The sequence below is a fragment of the Scardinius erythrophthalmus genome (assembly GCF_964197995.2).
Source record: "Scardinius erythrophthalmus genome assembly, chromosome: 5".
Classification (NCBI taxonomy): domain Eukaryota; kingdom Metazoa; phylum Chordata; class Actinopteri; order Cypriniformes; family Leuciscidae; genus Scardinius; species Scardinius erythrophthalmus.
Window position 1 is genome coordinate 7,955,551 of NC_138225.1, and position 18,669 is coordinate 7,974,219.

General features: G+C 37.6%; 1 protein-coding gene across 1 annotated transcript in view; it reads left to right on the forward strand.

The window, feature by feature from the left end:
* Window positions 1-9,729, forward strand: part of scarf2 (scavenger receptor class F, member 2) — a 36,208-nt gene extending 26,479 nt beyond the window's left edge. The window contains exons 10-11 of the mRNA XM_081364965.1: window positions 5,017-5,166; window positions 6,431-9,729. Of these exons, the coding sequence (XP_081221091.1) occupies window positions 5,017-5,166; window positions 6,431-7,530 (1,250 nt within the window). The 3' untranslated portion in view covers window positions 7,531-9,729. The remainder of the gene's footprint in view (window positions 1-5,016; window positions 5,167-6,430) is intronic.
* Window positions 9,730-18,669: the final 8,940 nt, after the last annotated feature.

Sequence of the window (18,669 nt, forward strand, 5' to 3'; positions counted from 1 at the left end):
CTTCCTTGACAACCAGACCAGAAAAAGTTTTGTGCACCCCTGACTATAGTATTATGGTACACTGTAGAGTTGTATCTTTCTGATCAATAAATCACCATTAGCTTTGTTTCCACCCACCTATTTTTATGTGCATTTTGAGATATTGCAAAAAAAAAAAAAAAAAAAAAAGCTGGATGGAAAGACAAGATGTGCATAAATTCTAAAATTGCTCATAAAAAACTTCAATTGAAGCAGATAAATTTTTTATCCGATAAGACATGTCCATAAACCACGATGGAAACACATTTACTGAATAAATCCCTCGTTGCGCAAAAAAAAAAAAAAAAACTCATGTGACTTTGCCTCACCAGTGGATGTGATTGGATAACTGGACTAAACAGCGGATCACTTTCATCACACAGCATCTCAAATGTTGGTTTGGTCATTCTGAAATGCCTGAGCCAAAGTCTGTCATCAAAATTATTTTTTTATTCCCCTCCCAGAAGCGTCTCACATGATTGCGTTCCCAAACACAAGGCATCCGAACACAAAATAACATGACAGCGTTTATAGCATTTCGTCTGCATGATCTGAGACACAAGTCATTTATGATGTAGGAAAAAAAGAGTCACAGTGGCTTCCATTTTTGTTACAGATATTTTGAACCAGTTCCCAGAAAGTGACAATTTTGTTCTCTTGAACACAAGGAATGGAAACGCCGCTTTATTCTCAAATGTTTTATGCAGTATTACAATTTTGCGCATAAGTAAAATTTGCAACGTTGGAGGGAAACATAGCTATTGACAATAATGGGAATTACAAAAAAAATAAAAGTTAAATATCTGGATGCATTACATATTGGGAGGGGGAGGGGGAGGGGGAGGGGGTTGCTTAAATTTCATGAAAATAATGTCAATGCAAAAAATTCTTAATAGTTATTTTTCCTTTTGATTTTGAGGTGATGCGCAAATTCGGCATGTTTTGTGAGATTTGCCCATTTATTTTTTACTTCTATATAATTTAATCCTAATTCATTTCCATGTTCTCAGATATTTAACCACAAACAACGAAACACGTTAAGAACGATCATTGAACATTGTTCCTTGCAAGCTCTTGATCTAAATGTCTCTCAGTCCAAGTCTATAAACATGTTTCTGGAGAGGCGTCAGAGAGACAGGCCACCTGTTGCCCTACACCAGAGTACTTTCTGCAGCTGTGAGGACTAATGCAGCTGGGATGTTCCAGTAATGTACTTTTGTTCAAGGCCCATATAGCAGAGGGTGGGCTGCCAGACCGGTCTAAGTCTCTGTCTCTGACAAGACAGCAGTTGTCCGATGTCAGAAAATGGCTTAGTAACAGCACTATGTCTGTTTGCATGCATCTCCATCATACATGTCATGCCATTTCATGGTGCGGTGAGTCCCACAGGGGACTTGACTATCTGCATGATGAGAATGCTGGTGACATGAACAGCAGTGAACAGAGAAGATATTCCTGTAACATTGCGGGAAACTTCTTCCAGCATTTACAGCTGCTTGGAAAAAGGATAAAGTATGGAATGTAAATTGTTTCATTGAAGGCAAAACTCCAAAAATGCAGTTTTATATCTCTGTGGTTTTTACTGCTATGTGCTGTTGAAATGTTTATTTTTGCAAATTTACTTTCAAAGCTTTATTTTCCACTCTGGGAGAATGTTAGAATAAACCCTTTGCTAGGCGATTGCAAAAGCTTGAGTGTTTCTGAGTGAAGCGCACATGCTAAAACTCAACATGAAAGTTCACTTTTTTCCAGTTCTCGAGTGTTATTTACTTAAAGGGTGAGTGTTGAAACTAAACTAAACTACATGTAAAACTACCAGCAACAAGAAGCAAAGGCTGTGATTGAATGACAAATATAGACTGTTGATATAGACAGTTGCACGCAGGTGCAGAACACACGTGCTAGTTGACAGTCGCCTCTAGTCCTTTTGGTGTGTTCAAGCGCAGCTTTTTGGCCCAGACGCAGCCGACGCGAGGAGACAACAGTCGGCCACTGGTTTTGTTGCCGCTTGTTCTTTGACGTTATGGCCTTAAATGGTTAGTTCACCCAAAAATAAAAATTACGTCATTAAATACTCACCCTCATGTTGTTCCAAATCTGTAAGACTTTCGTTCATCTTCAAAACACAAATCAAGATCTTTTTAATGAAATCTGAGAGCTTTCTGACCCTCCATTGACAGCGTACACAACTACCACTTTCAAGCCCCAAAAAGGTAGTAAAGACATCATTAAAGTAATCCTTGTGACTCCAGTGGTTTAAGCTCAATTTTATGAAGTGATGGCAATTTGGTAACAAATTACCACGTTATTTTTAAAATATTAATCTCCAACACACACGTGTGTTTACAAGAGCACCATGACGCATGCGTGTTGTATTGACGATGCATTTCATAGCCTCCTGGGACCCAAGAATAGACTTTTGTCCACTGTAGTGGACATTATATTTTTGTGAATTTCTCTGACATCATACATGTCACATGACACAACCTGGGTGTCCCATATAGAGCACATTCAGGACTTTCCAGAGATACCAAATGTTTGGAGGTTTCACCATGAAAACAACTTCTCCTTGGTCTTTAAAAATGTCTGACATTAATTTAGTGATCAAATGTAGCATTCTTATGGAAATATGATAATATATTGTAATTATAATTTAAATTGGACTACTTTTCAAATTGTATTTCATAAAACAACATCTCAGGAAAATGTTAAGGGGTTTCAAATAAAAAAAATTACTTTCTGTTCCAGAACAGGGCGTTGATTTCAAACATGTGCACTGTAGAGGACATCAGGACTTAAATCATGTTTATCAGGCATTTTGTGAGACACAACAAGTGAATATGGAAATAAATTATACATCAATATTCCTATGAAATATTAGATATTATTAAAATGTAGCCAATTATTACTCCAATTATTACAATTCTTTTTTCATTAAATGTGGCTCCAAGAACACATTAATGTGCAAATTAGATACAGTGTATAGATACATTGCATTGAATGGGAATATTAATTTATGGCCATTTTACCCACATATTGCATAAAGTAAAATGGTGAATCAATTTATTCCGTTATTTCTTTCATAACATGGTTGAGAATAATCTTTATACAAATTTTGGTTGAAAAAATCCTGAAACCCCAAAATTTATTGGTGATTGAAAAAGAAAATCCCATTGTTTTTGCCTATACATATAATTTCATGTAATTTTATTTTTTTAAACAACTTAGTCCTGGCGTCCACTACAGAGGACATAGCATAACGTATGAATAAAATACTATTTTTCAAAAATGTTTTTTTTTTTACCATTTGTTTATTGTGCTCTAAACAGTGTCATGACATGGAAAAAAATAAATTCAAAAAAAAAAATTTTTGTTGGTCTCAGGAGGATAGTGAAACCGGACATTTAATAAGAGAAAATGTGGATGAACATGTTTTTATGCACCAGGAGTTGATTAGATTGTGGAAAGTGCCTGTTACATACCAGATTTTTGGGGGGAGGGGAGGGGCTAAAAAATAAGTGGGCTTGGTGATGTCACCTGAAAAGGAAAGTTGTTTCAGAGACACAGCAAGTTATTATATTATTGAAAAATCATGCTTATGCATACAAAGTGCATATAAAAAAAAAGTAGCCTATAAAAATAAATTAAGTTGATTTTGAATACATGTTTACTTGAAAGAGATCTTGAAAGACATCTGATCTTGCCTAGAAGGTCTTGCACGGCCAAATAGCCAAAAGAGCAGTGTGAGAGAGGCGTAACCAGGCCAAGAGAATGTGGTTAGCATCTACTCTAGTTCCTCCTGGCTGAGAGGAGATGTGAGCAGCAAGCCACAGGAATCCCGAGCTGACCATCTTTTCGAAGTCAGCATGAATGCATCATCACATAAAAGTGGGCGGAAGGAAGCGGCCTCTTGAAAACCACCGTGACCTTCATTAGGACCACAGTCACATGCAGGAGAACTAGGCAAAAAGTTACCACTGTATATTTGCAAACTTTTGCAATTAGTTAGACAGCATTTTCAGTTCCATACAAGCTGTTGTTAAAAGAATCCAACACAAGCATCAGTTAAACAGATAAACATTAAAAAGAACACATAATTTAAAACTACATACTATTTGTACTGAATTTTAGAAAATACTGTTTTAAATGATGTATATACAGTTTTGTTAATCGATCCAAAAAACACTTTATTCTTTGACAATAATGGAAATAAGCTTTTTGAAAAACGCTTATGTTTTTTTTTTTGAGTGCTGGGCAACGATTAATCGCATCCAAAATAAAATTTGTGTTTACATAATATATGTTTGTGTACGGTGTATAATTATTTTGTATATATAAATACACACATATGCATATATACATTTAAGACATATTTGCATGTGTGTGTGTGTGTATATATATATATATATATATATAAAAAAATTCTTAAATATATACATGCATGTGTGTGTATTTATATATTCAAAATAATTATACATAGTACACACACATATATTATGTGTAAACATCTGTAGGTGTTCAATATTAATAATTTGGGGGGGGAAGTGTGCCTTCATTTCAAGAAAATAAGGTCACAAAAGTTAGAACCAGTTAAAACCACATAAACCAGGTTGACCAGTAAGATCATGTTTGATTATTTGCTGCTAAACAACATGGCTATGTTGGTCCACCAGCACCAAACTAGCTCTAAATAGTAGTACTAACCCTAACCGTAATCCAAAATACCAGTGTAAATTCTTAGGACCTCAGTAGCTCGCAGATCATTCCACTAGCATGCTTTGAAGTGTAGTGTTTCACTCATGTGCTGTCAATGCTGGCTTTCATGCAGATTATCCATACTCCACTATTTGCCCTTGTCGGTCACTAATGCAGACTGTAGAGCCTAACATCATCACATATGTAGTCAAAGGGCCTTTGTGTGTTGTGGAACCCAGGGAGCCTTCTTCCACTGATTTGACCTGACCTCTATGTTTGTTTTCCCCTTGTCCAAACCCTTAGTCACCCACCACGATCCCGAAAACACCTTCAACAGCATTATCGAGCCGCCCTCCGTAGTGGACCAGCCTTCTCCATCATGGTCTTCCCAGGAGTCCTTCTCTTCCTTCGAGACGAGTGAAGACGGGCCCGTTTACTGCATACCACACGAAGGTGAGCGGGAACTAGCGCAGATAAGCCATCTGTTTGTGCAACATGGAAAACAGATGAGGGAGTTAAGAAATCTCCTGACAATTTTATTAAATGACCTCAATTTGTGGTAAACGCTTGGCCTCTGGGTGCATATATCACGTGCGTTGAGTGAATACAAACAGAAAACGCTATAAATGGCCGTGTCAGCAGATGCAAAGCTTTCAGGATGTGACTCAGGACTTTCTGCATAAACCGTGGTGTGGGAGATTGCTGGAAAACTGATATAAAAGCATTTCAAGGAAAAAAACTAGGAATTTTTCCATGGTGATATGGCGTTTTGGTGTTTCTAACTGGTCATAGACATATAATAATCTTTAGGTGTGCTCATTATTTTATTCAAAACAATTTTTTTTAATAAGCTTAGGTTAGTCGTTTTTAAATATATTTCAGTATAGTCAAAGACAGTTGATGTTAAGAATTAAAACTAGCTTAATACTTACTGAATAGTGCACACTATACACTGTATAGTGTCTGTTCAGAAATGACCAGGAAATTAGGGTTGAAATGCCAACAAAACAGTGTTGTTAACTAAAAAAAAAAAAAAAAAAAAAACCTTTTAAATAGTTAAACAGTTTTTGTTAAATAAAATAATGAATTAAAATAATAAAATATGAAATACGTAAACTTTAAAAAAATGTAGAAATATTGCCTTGGCAAAAAAACTGAAATAAAATGTGTTTGTTCTAAAATGACTAAATCTAAAACTGAAATGGAAAAAAGAATGCTAAACAGAAATATTGCAATAATAATAATAATAATAAAAAGAGTCAGAATTAGGTAACAAAATTATATAATAAAATATAAAAATAAAAGGTAATTCAAAATATGAATAAATACCATACTAATATAAAAATAATATTAAACTAACACAGCAACAAAAGTGACAAATACCCCTGAAATTTAAAATATGAGGGCAAATATTGCCCACAAAAAATATTTTTATATATTAATTTTACAACCAAAAGAAGGATAATTTATTTAAATGAACTGATTATCTTATGTTGGACTGAAATTTAGAACAAAACTACAATTTTAGTTTTAGAATCCAATTGTATATAGAATTTTGTAATATTTTGTCAAACAAATGTCAACACAGAGGTGTTAAAAATTGTAGCTGATACAACTTCCAGTTCATTAATCACACAGGAACCGGCCAGTCAGTTTTTTACTACAGTCATAGAGATATACTTCTCTACCACTTACCCCTTACATTTACCTTTTTCAGAGACTGTGAACGAGAGCTGCGAGAAGAAAAGTTCTAGCGCTGCTCAAGAACTATCATCATCACCCAATGATGAGGACGCAGGAGAGTACACGTCCCTCAAAGACACAAGAGAAACAACAAAACAGTACGTTAGCGACGGAAGCGAGCAGCCTCTCCTGAAATCTTCAGACAGCGAGGGCTCCACCAGTGGTTCTGAGTCAACCATAGGAGCCGTTTACGCCCACATTGCACGCCTTTCCAAACACTCCAAAGAGGAGGAGGACACGGCCTCACCGGAGAAGACGAAGGAGAAGACGAAACCACGTCCTCCGGACCCGTCCACCAAACCGAAGGTGTCCTGGATCCACGGAACATCTGGAACCAACCCAACAGAGCAAAGTCAGACTCCATCACCACAAAAAGAGAAGAAGAACAATTCTGAAGGCTCTGGAAAGGCTGATGAGAAGCTGCGGTTTAAGGAGAAGTCGAGCAAGAACAGAGAAAAGCATCAGGACGGGAAGAAGGCAGATGGACCCGAATCCCCAAGCAAAAGCAAATCTCACAAAGCTTCAGATACCATAGAGCACCTCAACGGAACATTCCAGAATGCCCTGAAGAAGATTGGAAACTTCCACTCGGACAAGAAAACAAATGACACCAACAAAGAGCCGCCCAAGAGCCCAAAGATCATGCATCCGCACATGAACTCTGAGGCCGCCACGCTACTCGCGGCTCAGCTGAAGGAGAAGACCCAAAGCCTCAATCGAAACGAGGGGCTCACGGTGGGCGTCAAACCCAACGGTGTTTCAACGCCTCAAGCCCACCGAGAGAAACCCACCCCTCCTCAAAAGACCAAGCGCTCTGCAACTGGGACCAACAAGCCCCTTCTGCCCACCTCCGGCAACCTCCAGAAGATGGTGGCTCCTATTTCAGACTCTTCTCCTGAACCTAAAAGCCCAGAAAAACAAGGGCTTAACGGGACCAGAGTTGAAGGAGATGCCACACCAAAGAAAACACCCATCAAAAAACCACCGAGGAAGAAAGGAAAGGAGGGAACGATGGAGACGGAAGGCAAAACCACTCCAAAGACGGCCATCATGCCACCTCAGACTGTCAAATAGATCCGCTTTGATCACATTGGTGCGTCTGCTTTTTTTTTGAGAACGTAAACGTACAGTTTTCCGTAACTTTCATCAAACGTGATATAGGAATTGGATGGATTGTTCTTTAAATGGACGAGCTGCTTATAGGTTTTAATATTTGGAAGGATTGTGGTTCTTGTTAACTCTTTAAAGTCCTGGAATCGGGAACGACGTTGTGGCTTGTGTACAGTATTAAAAAGGAAGAGTAAATGAATTTAATGTAATAAGCTCTTGTTGTATGCTCTCAGTTTTATATATGCATTACTCTCAACGTCCATTGTTTTGAATTTGCCAATGCTATCGTAATTGTCTGATCAGCAGGTTTGTGTCTGAAATTTGTATTTAGCACTGTATTCATTGGTGTAAAGAATGAACCAAAGGTACTTCAACGGTACAGGAAGAATGATGCCATTATTAATTTTCACTCAGGCCATACAGTATATGTATATTCAATACCTTGTTAATGATGTCATGAAGGAAATTGTCTGCTTGGTTTCTAGGACATGCGCATTCATCAGTTCTTAGTACCTAGCATCATGCTTTTTAAGCTAGAAACGCCAGTAATAGTCGTAGTCCTTGCTAATCCACAGTGATATCTATCCTTGCTGCTGAATCTAAACACTAGTTTTTCCCTTCTTCCGTAAAGTACCCACAAACGGTAATGCATTTTTTTTTCATGACAGATAAATACCCCATACAATTAAAATTTATTGTTTCTTTGTTTTTGTTTTTGTCTTTTAGTCCATGTATGCTAACATTCAGACCGTCTATATACTATTATAGTCCTAAAAGTTCACAAAATAAATGCTAATATACAACCTTTCTCCTCTGGGATCTTGTACGATGGGGAGTCTTTCCCGAACTTCTGGTTAAAATAGGAAACCAACAACAACATTATAAAAAACATGAAACATTTATAAATATCAGTTTTGATCCTATTTGCATTAAAAATAAGCACTTAAATGATTGTTTTTCCAGTAAAAATCAGTAATGCTTTTTATGCCTTGCTAAAATCACACGCTTTTCTCTTCATGACTGAAAGTTTATGCAGCACAATAATAACTACGCCATTAATATAGTGTGCATTGCCATTTTATGAAAATGTTAATTTATAAATAATTATTTGTCCTGCCAAAGAAACAATCATAACGCCTGAAAGATGCCAGTTTAACCTACGAGTCAGATGAAATTAATTATTAATTCTTCAGAGTTTGTCTTGACTATGCGGTTGCAGGAAGTTCATTGCATTAACATTTTTTTATAATGGCTCACGACTACAGCTTATGTTTATTTTTTTACGTTTACAATCAGAAACACCCCAGAGCACTTGCAAATATTTTTAAGATGACACCAACAGAATCCATAAAAAAAAAAAGAAAAAAAAAAAAAAAAGAGTTTAATGGTTTGTTATATTTGAACAAAAAAACAGGTTAAAAGTTCAATCCGGGCCTGCAGCATTTTTGAGTTTGTAAGCAGCTTCACTAAAAGCAGATTTTCCATTGTGGTGTACAGTAACTGCTATTCCCTTGTATGGTACCTTATATATTTTTCTACATGCTAAGATATTTTGTAATAATATTTTTACCTTCATTTGTAAGCTGTGCTTATACAACTTATATCTTTGCTTTTTTATATTTGTGTATGTGTATGTGTGTGTGTGTCAAATGAACTGGTTTTCAAATTTGATTACATTTTATTTCTTTTTTTTTTATGCAAGCATCAGGTACATTTGATTGTAATGTTTAAATATCTTTCCTTTTACTCTCAAAAGAACTTTTTCACATTTCTCTGTGGATGTTATTGTTTTTTATGAACGATAAACTGCATGATGCAGAGGTCAGTGAGAGATATCTATGCATGTTACCCCATGTTCTGTTTGTACCGCCTTTCTTTACGTGGGACCTTTGACAAGAAACAACTTTTCATGTTTTTGCACGATTCCAGAACATTTCCAACTGCAGTATATGATTTTATGGGCGTTTGAATAACAGATTTCTGTTTTCTACTCTGACTTTGGCGTAAGAGCAAGCTTTGACTGAAGCTCAGCCTTTAAACACGGAGCATTATCAGTAACATGCATTATGTTCATTCATTTTGTCCTGATTTTTTGCCTTTTTATGTTGTTGATAAGTGGTTGTTCAGTTACCGTATTTGAAATAAAAGCAAACCTGTAGCTCATGAATTGAAAGGGTACATATCAAATGTCTCTTTCTTCATCAGATCTATCGATATAGCGACTGAAATATATTAAATACTATTAATGTCTAAAGTCTTAATTTGCTTAAAATATTTATTTAGAAAAAAAAAATGTTTTTGCCAATTAGATTCAATACATTTAAAGTAAAATACAGTTTTAAAAAAAGCCTGTTTTCCACTAAATGAACAAAATATTATAATTAAAAAATTAAATTTAATAAATGTATATATATATATATATGCACAAATATAAGAATGGAATATATACATTTACAAAATATTTTAAAGCATGTCACATATGCAGGAACTTCCTAAATATCGGAATCAGTGTTTTGAACTGATTCACTGAATCTGGCGGTTCAATAACACTGATTTGGTCAAATGATTGGGTTAATCTATGAGTCAAACTCAGTATTATTTTCATTTTCAAGCAGGTGCTAACCTGGCCAACTGCTTCTGAAACTTGGACAAATCATGTAAAAATAAAAAGCACATTACAATCATCTTGATATTCAATTTCGACCTACATTTTATGTGGCCAACAAAACAACAATGAATAATCTTCAATATATTGCCCATAAAAGAAAATAATTATCATTTAGAGATAATAAAGATCTAATGCACTACAAGCGTGAGGATGATTCATTTTGTCTATAAATGACACTCTACTCTCCATTTTTTCCCCTCTCTCTCTCCTCTCCATCTTCCCGTTCATACAGTAAGTGATATTTTACGGTTTCCGCTGACTCCTGGCTGCCTCTGTGCTCTGAGCAGGGGATCATTGGGAGGTATTTTCGTCGCGGTAGCAGTTGCAACGGTGGTCATATGCTCATCAAACTCTAAAGGGCCCAGAGGACTGAACTGGCGAGCTCCTCTACTGGCACAACAGCCGCTTTCATACAGGAACAGTTGGAAGTCTGTGCGCGGGGGCCCTGGAGTTAAAGCATCATGTGCTGCGTATTTGCTCTCCATTTTCTCAATCTTTTTTTGTTTTAAAAAGAGAGAAGAGATGAGTGCTTGAAGAAAGCAGCCAAGATTTCGTCGGCAAAAGGCAACGCAGACGAGGAATATCATGTGATCAGTAATTGAAACCAGAGATTTCAAAGCATCCAGACACGCATAGACGGGCGTACGTTTCCCAAGTCATGCCACTCCTGACATAAAGTAAGTGAGCATTAGGTGAAACTCTGCTTAACATAAACTGAAGACCATCAAGCATTTTCTCCAAGAAAATTAAAGGAATGTAATACTACATTAAAAGTGAGAAATAATAGATTTCAAAAATAAGAATTAATAACTTCTTACTGCTGTACAATATAGCTTACATGAATAACCCGTAGCAGATCTATACAGGTGGAGCTGGGGAAGGTGGAGGGTTTCTGAAAGCACTCTGCAATGCTAAGGCAAATGCTACCCAAGTATTTGAAGGTTGAGCAGCGAGCTCATTGGCTACTGATACAGCAGGAACCAATCAGCTGCACCCTATAGATAACGATGTGATTATGAACAGGTAAGTTAAAGGACCTATTAGCCTGCGCCATCTTGAGTTTCATGCCAGAACTTTGTATTTTGCGTAAATTAAAATTCCCCCTTAAATTATCATTATAATGCATCCGTACGTTTTTACTTCAGAGAAGGTTTTCTCATTATAAGTGTCTATATTATTTATTCATAATTTTAACTATTCTCAGTAGTGATTCTGATTAGATTCTCAAAAAAAAAAAAAAAAAAATTAAAATCAGCCCTGAATTAAAAAGAAGCCTTAAAATACTGCCATCATATATTCATATTTAACCATTTCAGTAATATATCATAATTTTTTTCTACATTACAGTAATAAGAATACACTCATAATTACCCCTGTAAAATCAATAACAGTATGAGTCCTCACACTGCAACTGAAACAGAACTCCAGCCCTGGAAAAGTCATTTATTTAAAAGTCATTTACATCTCTTCCAGGAAACAAAGTGTATTCCTGAAAGTATTCACAAAACGAGCATTTCAGAAGCTACTGTAGCTACTGCTTACAAATAACTCCAAAGCTACGGTGTTATGACCGTAATCTGTGACCAGAGCGACAAATGAGATTTCGGAGAAGGCGATATGACAAATCAAGTGCGGGTCTAAACATACCTCTCGAAAAAAAGTGGCAGGTCCTTAGAAACACCAGGACCTTCAGAGCCACTGAACATCAGCCAATGGACCCACAGCTGCACGCCTGTTCAGAACTCAGCCGTTGTCATGGCAACAGGGACAGATTGCATCCACATCTGGTAGCGATTTCAGCTCGTGAAAAAAAAAGGGGGGGGGGAATTTATGAGTTAAGGCGGAAAAAGACAAATATTTTCTGCAATGCAAAGCAGAAAAAAGCAGAGGGTTGAGTTACACATGAAAGAGGCTGAGAAATGCGTTTTGTTTGTTTGTTTTTCCCCCCCAAACAGAATGGAAGCAATCTTTCATACTTCTGTAAGTTTTGAGAATTCAATGGAGCCATGCTGGTACTCTGGAAAGCTGCTCTGCCGGTTTAAGCAGCTTTCCGAAGGAAGCAGACCATTCGACGGGCGACCGACTCCAGAGTAAATGATCCTATAATAAGGGCTGACAACAACATAACTTTGACAAATCAAACACTTATATTCTAGCAAGCTTTCTTTCTGTCATGGATTCTCAAAATGGGTTGCGCACGTTTGTTGTTGCTTCTAAACAATTCTAAATGTCTGTTACAAAAAAGTAGTGTGATAGTATTAGCCTAGATGGTAATGCAAAGCTTTGATTACCATATTCATATACCATCACATGTAAACATTACTCAAGGGTAATTCAAACAAGAACATGGTTGTATGCGCATATAAGCCGCTTTTCCAAAAGATTCAAAAGAACGGTAAGGAACAGTTCCAGTTAAATTTCCACTAAAGCTTGGTTTGGCACGGTTTGGTATTATTGCCGAACCAAGCTCAAGTATTTTGTATTATATTCTAAAGAGCTCCGTTATCAGCCCCACAGTGGAAACTGAAATCATATCCGTACCGGCTGGGAAATAGAGTGGTTAAGCAACAAGAACAGTTTGGCCCGATGGTGGCCAAGTTGCTATAGTGTTCAAAAAGTATTAGAGCACCTTAGCCGTGCATACAAACATCTCAATGCATTAGATAACAGGAGAATTACTTGGCGGAAACACAACCATGCACACACTGATGTTAAACAACAACAGTGCAAGACAACAAAGAGACAGAAAGTGAGGTAAATACATGAGGGCAAACAAAGGAGCTGATGAGATAATTAACAAGAAACACCTGAACAGAATACTCAAATAAATCAGAAACCATAGAAACAAATAGGCAGAGAACGGAGGAGGACTGAACTAATTAACAACCTAAAAGACTGACCATGAAACTTAAAGAGAAAATAGTGCTGCGTTCCAGTCCGCTTTTAGACACGCACTTGCGAACTTCCCTAAGCACTTCCCCTTGGGGGAATCCCTGCTGCCATTTTAAAGTGCGTTCCACTTTGTGAAGTGGACGAGGGAAGTTTATATGGACGGACCCTCGTTCCCTCGATTTTGACTGAGGGAGCGAGTCTGCTTCAAATGTACACTTCAGGCACCTCTATGTCCCACAATGCAGTATTGTGACGTCACCACATATCGCATCTAATCACCACCACACAGACAACTCGATGATATATTAATTATATATTTTTTTTAATTTAAAACAACCCAAACACACCTATATACATTTGGATGCTGTATTAAACAAATTCTTAAAAGAGAAACAAATGTAAATAATAAATCAACTCCATAGCTGATTCCAAGTGATCAAGAGCTTAGGAAGTTCCAATTCAGCCCATTGCAGTTTCCGCCAGTAGTGGGCACTCGCAATGACGTACATCAGAGTGAACGAGACGAAGGGAAGTTAGCCAGTGAAGGGCATGACAATTTTGAAATGGAACGCAGCACAAGACATGAAAGCTGAGCAAAAGCAAACTCTAAACGTAACTAGCACCCTCATGTCGTTCCAAACCCATAAGATATTTATTTCGTTCATCTTCGGAACACAAATGAAGATCTTTTTGATGAAATCTGAGAGCTTTCTGTCCCTCCATTGACAGCTAGGCAACTGCCATTTGAAGCTTCAAGAAGTTCATAAAGAGATCGTAAAACTAATCCATATGACTCGTGCGGTTTAGTCAACATTTTCTGGAGACTCGATCGCTTTATATGTTGAACAGAATTAATTTAGGCACATTTTATTCACATTTAAACATTCATCAGTGATCGTAAACAGAAGCTCAACTGAACCTGCATGATGCACGAGAACAAACATCTTGCTGAAGCTTAAACGTGCTAGGTAACACGAGAATGAACCTCATTGGTTCTTGAGGAAGCTCAAACGTGCTGCGTAACACGAGAATGAACCTCATTGGTTCTTGAGGAAGCTCAAACGTGCTGCGTAACACAAGAATGAACCTCATTGGTTCCTGCTGAAGCTCAAACGTGCTGCGTAACACGAGAATGAACCTCATTGGTTCTTGCTGAAGCTTAAACGTGCTGTGTTACACGAGAATGAACCTCATTGGTTACAGCTTAAGCTCAAACGTGATGCGTAACACGAGAATGAACCTCATTGGTTCTTGATGAAGCTCAAACGTGCTGCATAACACAAGAATGAACCTCATTGGTTCTCGAGGAAGCTCAAACGTGATGCGTAACACGAGAATGAACGTCATTGGTTCTCGAGGAAGCTCAAACGTGCTGCCTAACACGAGAATGAACCTCATTGGTTCTTGAGGAAGCTCAAACGTGCTGCGTAACACGAGAATGAACGTCAATGGTTCTTGAGGAAACTCAAACGTGCTGCCTAACACGAGAATGAACCTCATTGGTTCTTGAGGAAGCTCAAACGTGCTGCGTAACACGAGAATGAACGTCAATGGTTCTTGAGGAAACTCAAACGTGCTGCATAACACAATAATGAACCTCATTGGTTCTCGAGGAAGCTCAAACATGATGCGTAACACGAGAATGAACGTCATTGGTTCTCGAGGAAGCTCAAACGTGCTGCCTAATACGAGAATGAACCTCATTGGTTCTTGAGGAAGCTCAAACGTGCTGTGTTACACGAGAATGAACGTCATTGGTTCTCGAGGAAGCTCAAACGTGATGCGTAACACGAGAATGAACGTCATTGGTTCTCGAGGAAGCTCAAACGTGCTGCATAACACGAGAATGAACCTCATTGGTTCTCGAGGAAGCTCAAACGTGCTGCCTAACACGAGAATGAACCTCATTGGTTCTTGAGGAAGCTCAAACGTGCTGCATAACACAAGAATGAACCTCATTGGTTCTTGAGGAAGCTCAAACGTGCTGCATAACACGAGAATGAACCTCATTGGTTCTTGAGGAAGCTCAAACGTGCTGTGTTACACGAGAATGAACCTCATTGGTTACAGCTTAAACTCAAACGTGATGCGTAACACAGGAATGAACCTCATCGGTTCTTGCGGAAGCTCAAACGTGATGCGTGACACGAGAATTAACCTCATTGGTTCTTGAGGAAGCTCAAACGTGATGCGTAACACGGGAATGAACCTCATTGGTTCTTGAGGAAGCTCAAACGTGATGCGTAACACGGGAATGAAATCATTGGTTCTTGCACGTCAAGTGAACATGCTTGAGCTTCCGTTTACCAGATCTGATTTGCGAGTTGATGAAGCCTAAATTCAATCTGGTCATCATATAAAGTGATCGTGAATAGTGAATAGTGAAGGTTTCATGTTTTGTATTCAATGCAATGACATTCAGTTTTATTTCTGTCCAAATACATTTTTGTGGTCACTGTATGTCTCTGATCTCTATGTAAGACTCTAGCATCAGCTTTTGCCATTGTGTTTTTGTCCGTTTTGCATTATGAGAGGTCCATGAATCCCAGCTTACGTGTCCGTGCCATGTGTGGGTTATTACTGGAAAGACGCTTGGCGCGTGTCACTGCTTCTAACCACTGGATGCTGAGCTCAGCTCTTCACCAGTGAGCTGCAGCGCTGAGATCATGTGTGTGTATAATATATTATTACAGGCTAAATCTGCTGGGCTCACACTGTGATATAAGTCTGACTGATGTGAGGTGATAACAGGGCAGTTCATCATGCAGTTAATGAGACATAGGGCTAAAAATAAATGATTTACTGCACTCGATTCATTCACTGTTCACCAGTTAGTTGATGATCAGTGAATTCTAATTCATTGTGCTCAAACACATGTTCCAAAACAACAACAACAACATAAAAATTGTAGTATTTATTCTGTGCTGTTGTAGAGAGGTGTGCTATTACTTTTTTACATAAACAACCACATACTTGGAGAACTTGGGTGAAGCTGGGGAAAAAACATCACATGGACACAGAAGGAGAGACCCGTGTCATATCTAGAATCAGAATATCCAACGCTATCTCACGACAAATTCGTATGAGTGATTAAAAGGTGGCTAATTCGAACAAATTCGTACGACCTCATTCGAAAGAATTTGTATGATTTGTCTAAACCCACGTGACGGGTAGGTTTAGGGTCGTATGAATTTGTATGAATTAGCCACCTCGTAAAATTAGTACGAATTGCCGTGAGATGGGGTTGGAGTATTAAAGGCCCTACACCTGACATTAGAGGTATCGTTCACCCAAAAATGAAAATTCTGTCATCATCATTTACTCACCCTAAAGTTGTTCTAAACCTGTATGAGTTTCTTTCTTCTGTTGAACACAAAAGAAGATATTTTGAAGAATGTCGGTTACCAGAAAGTTGATGGACACCATTGACTTCTATAGTCAACGGGGACCATCATTACCAACATTCTTCAAAATATCTTCTTTTGTGTTTCACAACATTTATTTTCCATCAAGAGGTGAATCCATTTTTGGTCAAGATCTTGTATTGACAATGCAAGAGTCCAGCACTCTGTAAGGTCTCCTCCAGCACATCCCAAAGACTTTCAATGAATTTAAGGTCTGGACTCAGAAGTGCTGATTTTGTGTGTGTGCGTGTGTGTGACTAAAAATCTTTTTTAAAGCATAATTATAGCAATAGTGTAAAATTTCAGTAATATTATCTAACTACTTTTACATGTTTAGAGGGTTGCTAGATATTGTTTACTAGCCTATAAGTCAAAGTAGACCCAATTATATTCATGCCTCTAGAAATGTATTTTTTTCACCTCTAAAAATTCAAAGAAAGGATTACTGTTAGCAATGAAAGATGTGTGTTCCATTTAAATTTAAACTTGCTTTTAAAGCATTGGCTCTCTCATCTTCATGCTTGGCCGTTTTGAAAAAAGGCAAAGCCCCTCTGAAGAAATTAAAGTCTCCCATTAGTAAGACAGATATACAGGGTCAGCAAACCGTTGTCTTCACTTCTCTTTTTTCCTCTTTGTCAGCATATTTGTGTGTCAAGTTTATTTGAGGATCTGCCTCTAACGCAAAACTTTTCTCCTTTTTTCCCCTTTTCTTTCTCTCCCTCCACACATCCCTCCCCCTTTCCCTCTTTCCCCCTTCTTCTCTCGCTTCCTTCTGTCAGTCTCCCCCTCTTTTCCCTCTCTGTTTCTCTGAGAGGAGGAAGTAGTATGGTTTATTCAGGGCTCAGGTTTCAGTGTGTGTGTGTGTGTGTGTGTGTGTGTGTGTGTGTGTATGTGTGTGTGTTTTTACTGGCTCTCAAGAAGAGAAGGAGAGAGCTGCTTCTGTAAACGTCATTGCAGTGATGAAGATTAGACCAAAATGGAAAACAGTCCATCTGCTCATTTCCTCTTTTGTAACGCCAGTGCCTAGCAAAGACGTAACTCGTTTGTGAAAGATCAAATTGATCTGCTTGTGGAGAGATGTACTTTTACTTTAAGCAAGCAGACTTAAAAATGTGGAATACAAATCTTGCACTGAAAGAGGATTTGAGTCCTATCTATAGACATCACAATATTACTTGAGGTTGCAGAACCGGGTCAGTAATCAACCACTTAGTAACCGCCCAAAAACACCATAACAACCACAGCAATATGCACAGGCAAAGTCAAGATGTCATTTCCTAAAAGCACTTCACCATATAGTAAGCTGACAGTACCTTGTTAGTCCAGGAATAAAAATGATTACACAAATATAAAAACACAAATGTATAAAGAACAGTATTTTTTTTTATTACAATTTAAAAGATAATTGCAACTTTTTATCTCACAATTCTGACTTATTTGTGAGATATAAAGTCGCAATTGCGAGATATGAACTTGCAATTCAGATTTTTTTTCTCACAATGGCAAGTTTATATCCCGCAAATCAGAATTTTTTTTCACACAATTCTGAATTTGTGTGGGGTTTTTTCACACAAATCTGATTTATTTTCTCAGAATTGTGAGATAAAGTTAGTAAAGTCCAATTCTGAGGTAAAAAAGTGCATTTTTATCTCTTTTAGGATGGCTTGAGGGTGAATAAATTCTGGGATAGTTTTCATTTTTGGGCACTGTCCAACAGCAACATCCATAAGTAAAGTTACAGCGGGAGTCCGAGTCTTTCTCTTGCCTCCCCTGAGCTCTTTGAGTTTTAACAGACGATAAATCTTGCATCTTGTTTTCATGCGTGTTCGCGAATCGGTCTGAATAAACAAAATGATGGTGTTTAATGGGAAGACTAATTAAAAAGTAAGTAAACAACTCACCCACTTAGATATCACTGCTTTATGTCACGTCAAAATCAAACTTAAAATGGCCTGAAGACATGACTGTGGGTTTTTTTAGTGAGAGATCAGAATCAGCTTGATGAAATGAAAGGTACATCTCTGAGTCTGTGACAGTGTTTACCGAGCTTGATGACTGATGATCCAAAAATAAGTTGAATATTAAAAATAACATCTGAACATTAGTTGACAAATAAAATGTATTGTTTAAATTGTTACT